Below are 6,409 nucleotides of genomic sequence, written 5' to 3'. Positions count from 1 at the left end.
GAGCTTCACGAGCACGCCGGCTCGCTTCCCCCGTCTGCGCGTCCTGAAGCGCTTGATCAGCGCAGCTGCTCCGCCGACTACAACGTTCAGCAAAACGTCCGAATAAACGAAATCCGGTAGAAGATTGTGTGGCGTGTTCTGCCGAATGTTCAGCAGCTCATCCCTGGTAAAACTGATCGTGTTTGAGAAACAAAAAAAAAACAGGAAAAACTAACAAAAACAGTACAAACACTGGAGAGCCAAACACTGAGGCTGCCGTCTTCGGCGCCATCGCATGGAAAAAAAAAATAAAAATAAATAAATAAAGTTAAATCTAAAAGATTTAACAGATATAATAACAATATAATAACCATAACCATAGTAACTTGCTCTCTGAAGACAACCTGCTCCGGAGCAGCTTATGTTCCAGGGTTAGTTCACTTCCAAAATGGCGCTACGGTGATGCGGAGAGACACAGAGGAGACAAATTGTTGAATAAAGTCGTTATTTTTGTTTTCTTCACATACAAAAAGTATTCTCGTCGCTTCATAACGTTACGGTTGAACCACTGATGGCAGATGGACTATTCTGACGATGTCTTTCATACTTTTCTGGACCTTGACAGTGTAATTTACTAGGCAGTCAATGGGACAGTCACAAGCCTCCCGGTTTTCATCCAAAATATCTTAAATTGTGTTCTGAAGACGAACGACGCTTTTATGGGTTTGGAACGACATGGGGGTAAGTGATTAATGACAAAATTTTCATTTTGGGGTGGAGTAACCCTTTAACCCGTTACTTGCCCAAAAAATAATCATACATTTACACGACCATTTTGTAGAGAAATTTTTGAGATCTAATTTTTTTTTCTATTTTCTTTTCCTTTTTTTTTTAAATCTGGGTTTTAATTTCATCAATGGTTATTATTATTATTATTATTTCAATATTTGGTTTCTTGCTAGCATTTATTTATATTATTCTTTCCCATGCATTTGTAGAATTGTGCACATTTATTTGTGGATTTATTTCTGAAAGCAAAACTGCAAGGAAATCCTCTAAAACACAAAATAGCTATACAAAAATGTAATTAATTTCTAGATATATAAAAATAATTCATGAATTTCTGAGAAACACTGAATATTAATTTGTTTCTTTATTTGTGAATACATTTTTGATTCGATTTATTTGTAAATCTGCAATAAATATACAACCCCACATCATTTAGTAAAACAAAAAGGGGCATCAATGCTTCCCAAGAAAGAAATGGATGAGAAGACACACATATCACAAAGAGCCACACTCGAGCGGAGCAGGACAGGGCAAAATCCAGCCTGTCGCTGCAAGACAAACATTAACAGTGTGAAACACCTGCTTATCCCACTCTGCACTGCTCTGGTACTGCCCAGACACCTGGCACACCACACGCCTCCATCCCAGCCACATACCCCAGCACTCCTCTCTGCTCTCCTCTCCCTTTCTGTTCTTTATCCGGCACGCCTGGCATATTCAGATACAGAAGCCCTCATTACAGCTCAATCCAACCTCAGCAAACACACAAACAGATTAGCCGCTTAAGACGTTCCCAATCCCCCTCTCCCTCGTCACTCCGCTGTGCTATCAGGGCCCTGCACACCCCTCAAATATGAGCCGGGGGCAGGCTTAGCGCGGCTCCCGCGCTCCCTCCTCCAAAAATCCTCCACGCCACAGCCCCATGTCACAGCTGCCCCTAATACAATTAAAAGTCATTTGCAGAGCACACAGCTTCAGCGGATCAGGAAAAGGAGGCTTCCTCTGTCACAAAAAAAAAGGGAGGAAAGGAGACCAGGGCTGGGAATCATAAGGAATTTCAAGAATAAATAGAAGATATTTGGTAAAGCTAGCCTTTAAAGGTAAACTTTAAAATGGAACTGCATCATAACTGTTATTTGGTGCCAATATTTTAAATAAGGAGCTGATTTTTATAAGACCCAGTTCCATTTTTTAAATATTGGTACCAAAAAAAAAATGGTAGCAAAGATCTGATCAACCTTGTTAAATTTATTATACAGTTCTCTGAAATGCCTGATTCTGATTGGTCAGCCAAGACATTCCAAGGACTGTTATTCCTCATAATGACCGTTTTCAATAGTAATGCTGATTAACGGACCACTCATCTGGATATCTGAGGCCAGCGCTTCTTTCATGTCTCTCGCATCACATTGCTCATTTACTCTGTCTTGTTTCATACAATTGCACCTTGTACCATCTTGCATCTTGCACTTATGGACTGTATTGAAAATAAAATCGGAGTACTTCAGTCGTACTATTATAGTGTTTGTCTTGTTGTCAGAATGATTGTTGTTGTTTTATTTGGTGCATATAAGTGGTATGTCTGTACCCTGGAATGTTCGTCTTGTTTTAAATTGTTTGTTATCTTGTCTCAAAGCCACTTACTATGAACTGCGCCACTCTTCATGGAAGCTCTGATATTGCACAATAATAACAACCGGCTGGATGGGCATTACCATTATCCCTTAATTAAAATTCAATTTGTTTTATCCACAAAGATGCAAGGTGAATGTTTTTTCTTAGTTTAATGTGTAGGGTGCATTTTGAGATTGTGGAAAGATGGAATACAGTGAACTTGAAAGCACAATTGGGACTTCTACATTTAAGTTTGGTTTAAGTTTTAACAGCTTGGGATCATTCTCACTGTGCCAGCAGGGATCCGTCCAGGCCACCAGGCAATGGCTGGTTCCCTCATCCCACCTTCAAACGTAGTTTCCTTCCCACAAAGGAACGGCCCGTTGCTGCCGCCTGAGGATGAAAAATGACAGAAGAGAATCTTAAACTCAAAGCCTCGTCTGTGGAGTACAGTGATGGCAATTCTTCTCTAACAAATAATCTTTACAAAAGAGCCCCATGACTCAAAGAGACTGAATAGGTGTATTGGGAGTGTAAATGAAAGATAACTTGAGAGAGCAGAAGATAGAACCGAATGCAATGGTCTTGAAATAGGTTTTAAAAAACATTTAAAACTTGCCACAGTATTCTAAACTTAGCATTTAAAAATTCACACCACCTTTCTTAAAATGACACAATGTAATGTTAAAATATATCTGACTGGCGTATGTGTCCATAGACCAACAATGAAAATAAAACTAAGAAAACTAAAACAAACATCTGAGCCGAGGCCTAGCAGTTACTGCACATAATTCAGATATATTGAAAAGCTGCACTCATGTGAGTGATGCAGGTTTGATTCAAGCTTGCACTTAGTGCTGGTTCACTAAATGCCACAGAAGACCAACGAGCTCGAACTTCCTCTAAATATTTATTAGGAATAAAAACTGGAGGGTAATGAACTAAAACTAATCACACATTTAAAGTTACACTCTGTAACTTTTGGGTGTCTAGCTGTAAAACAAAAAAATAACATGGTTGTGCTTCATCCCTGCACATCTACATTGATAAATGTGGTTTAAATCCACCCTGAAAGCTCTAAAAAGAATTATTATGGGTTTATCCAAGTGCATTTGGCTAAAGATGGTTTGAAGGATTTTTAAATTTTTTTTGCACTCTCTCATTAATAACATTTTGCTATTTTTTAATCAAAAAAGTTACACATCATAGCTTTAACTTAATTGAATTTATCGGTAGTGTCGCTCAGTGAAGCTCAGAGCAACACTTTATCCCTAAAAGTTAAATAATAATAAAATAAGAATAATAACAACGTTTATATGTTTACAATATATTGTTACATGTTAATTTTGCTGTTACAAACTTGCGATTTATGCAACAGGCAGAGAGATAAAAATATATAAGGACCTATATTAAGAAACATCAAAAGAAAAGTTTAAATTTAGCTCAAATCAATTATATTAAAAAAAGTGAACAAAAAATTAACTTCAGCCTTCTCAGTCTAACAAACCTACACCATCAGCAGAGGAATTGCAAGAAATTATTTGGATAAAAAATTCGAAATAATTTCTTGCAAGTCCCCTACTGAAAAAAAAAGTGTCATAAACACCCCCAAAAAACTGTGGAAGCCCCCTTTGGTGTGTTAATGTATAAGGTGGAGAAGTGTAAAAGGATTCCCACTTTGATGCGGTCCAGACATCACTGCTGCCCCATTATCCGAGGTGAAGAACACCAATGTGTTGTTGTGGATTCCCAGACTGACCAGGTGAGCCAGAATCTGACCAATGCTGTCATCCAGTTCCATCACCGCATCGCCATAACTACAAGACAAATCACACAGTGTCTTCCCACCTTAATCACAGCAACAAAGCACTAAAAAATTTACCTGTTCAGTTGCACTAACCCAGACAGGATAACAAATTCTGTCAAATTAGCCCACGTTTGAAACCTGTCCTGTGACAGATGGATGTGCTATATGGAGGAAGATAGATGTCTCAGATTGATGTGCGCTGGTTATAAAACTTTAAGATGTGGCGTGTCAGGCTGAATCCCTCCACTGCCAGCACCTGGCTAATACCCCTCAGCCTTGATCCATTCCTCTGTCAACACAAACCTCATTTAGCATTCTGAAGAAACGTATGCTTACTGAAGCCCCAGTATTCCAAAGCACTGGGTGGAATACTAAACAGTTGCAGACAAGACTACCAATGAAGCCTTCAGCCCTTATCCTCGCCTCAGAGCAGGAAAAATAGCATCTCATTAACCAATCATTTATATAATACAAAACAGCAGAGCACAATGCAGAATTTTGACCACAACGATAATTATGTTATGGCCGTTAAGTAACACAATGGCTGATTTGAGAAAATACATGTTTTGTCTTTTTTTTTTTAAGGAAAAACAGAGTTATTTCATGCACTGGTCATTTTTTAGAGTTTGGGCTTTTCATAATGTGTTTTTATCAGATTAGTGGAAAATAAACATGCAAAATACACTTTGCACTTTATCTACTTCATCTGTAGATTTCAATTACTATATATACATTTAAAGGCAGTTTCCTAAAAAATTATTATTTTCTCATTCTCATGCAGACAAAAATCTCCACTTCAGGACATTTTTACAGCTTAATACCTATTAATTTTCTAAAGGTTATTACAGAAGAGTAATGGTTACATTTTCTGTTGACAGTATTTTCTAAATGTATGAAGCGATAATATCACATCCCTTCTGAAAAACCTTTGACTCCAATAAGTTAATAAAATGAAAGAATTTTGAATGAATCCTGGCTTTATTCAATGTTCATATTTCTGTTCTAGAAATGAATGCAAATGAGAGTATATTTGTGACCCTGGAACCACAAAACCAGTCATAAGGGGTAAATTCTTCGAAATTGAGATTTATACATCATCTGAAAGCTGAATAATTAAGCTTTCTATTGTTGTATGGTTTGTTATGATAGGACAATATTTGGCCGAGATACAGCTATTTGAAAATCTGGAATCTGAGGGAGCAAAAAAATCAAAATACTGAGAAAATCACTTTTAAAGTCCAAATGAAGTACTTAGCAATGCATATTACTAATCAAAAATTAAGTTTTGATATATTTACAGTAGGAAATTTACAGAATATCTACAGGGAACATGATCTTTACTTAATATCCTAGTGATTTTTGGCATAAAAGAAAAATCAATAATCTTGACCCATACAATGTATTTTTGGCTATTGCTACAAATATACCCCAGCGACTTAAGACTGGTTTTGTGGTCCATGAAGGGTCATATTTAATTAGATAATGCCAATCAAAGTCAACTTAAGAAGTATGGTGATATCAGTTACATTTTCTACCCTATTTAGCTGGGGTACTTTGCCTTAAAGCATCTAGATTTTTACATGTGAAATTACACAATAAAACATTTTTTTTTATGTATATTATACAACAGTAAGTTCCAATCCTCAAATTTGTTTGGCTGAGTGGTGTTCCAAAAATGCTGAAATACAGAATTGTATTATATCACTCCGCTTGAATACGTTTGTGTGTTTGTGATGAGGTTGTCAGTCTGTGCATTAGTGGTGTGATTTGTAATATTTGCAATATTTGGAGCAACAGCACTTATATGACATTAAGTAGAAAACATGGATTTCTGTTGTTCAGGACTTTTGAAAGCTGGTGTAGAAAGAATGAACCACTTTGAATTAGAAAAAAAAATGTCAATACAGTATGCTATCTGCTTCCAAATAAGACAAGAAAAGACACCAATATTTAAAACAACAACAATAATAATAATATTAGGAAATACAAGCAGTCACTGACTGAGCATGACATTTATTACATGTTGCTAAGTCCTAGATGCTTCAAAAAAATACAAAATAAAAAATTATAGTTTTGTATGATAAAACCCTGCTATTTGGTTAACGTAATTTACCTTACTATTAGGGCTGCACGATAAATCGCATGCGATATTTAATGCGCATCTTGTCAGAAAGCTGGTTCTGTAATCAGTGGTAAATCTCCATCACCTGCGGGCTTTCA

The 6,409-nt window shown here is 36.7% G+C and overlaps 1 protein-coding gene across 2 annotated transcripts in view; it reads right to left on the bottom strand.

Moving 5' to 3' along the window:
- Nucleotides 1-6,409, bottom strand: part of LOC107663041 (N-acetylgalactosamine-6-sulfatase-like) — a 43,324-nt gene that overhangs the window by 29,793 nt on the left and 7,122 nt on the right. For both annotated transcript variants that reach the window (XM_016453190.1, XM_016453191.1), the window contains exons 8-9: nucleotides 4,060-4,199; nucleotides 2,672-2,775 (exon numbers count right to left, since the gene is read on the bottom strand). In XM_016453190.1, coding sequence (XP_016308676.1) covers nucleotides 2,672-2,775; nucleotides 4,060-4,199 — 244 coding nt within the window. The remainder of the gene's footprint in view (nucleotides 1-2,671; nucleotides 2,776-4,059; nucleotides 4,200-6,409) is intronic.

This window comes from Sinocyclocheilus anshuiensis, unplaced genomic scaffold, assembly GCF_001515605.1.
Source record: "Sinocyclocheilus anshuiensis isolate Anshui unplaced genomic scaffold, SAMN03320099.WGS_v1.1 scaffold1317, whole genome shotgun sequence".
NCBI classification, from domain to species: domain Eukaryota; kingdom Metazoa; phylum Chordata; class Actinopteri; order Cypriniformes; family Cyprinidae; genus Sinocyclocheilus; species Sinocyclocheilus anshuiensis.
This window is presented reverse-complemented; position numbering and strand designations above follow the sequence as displayed.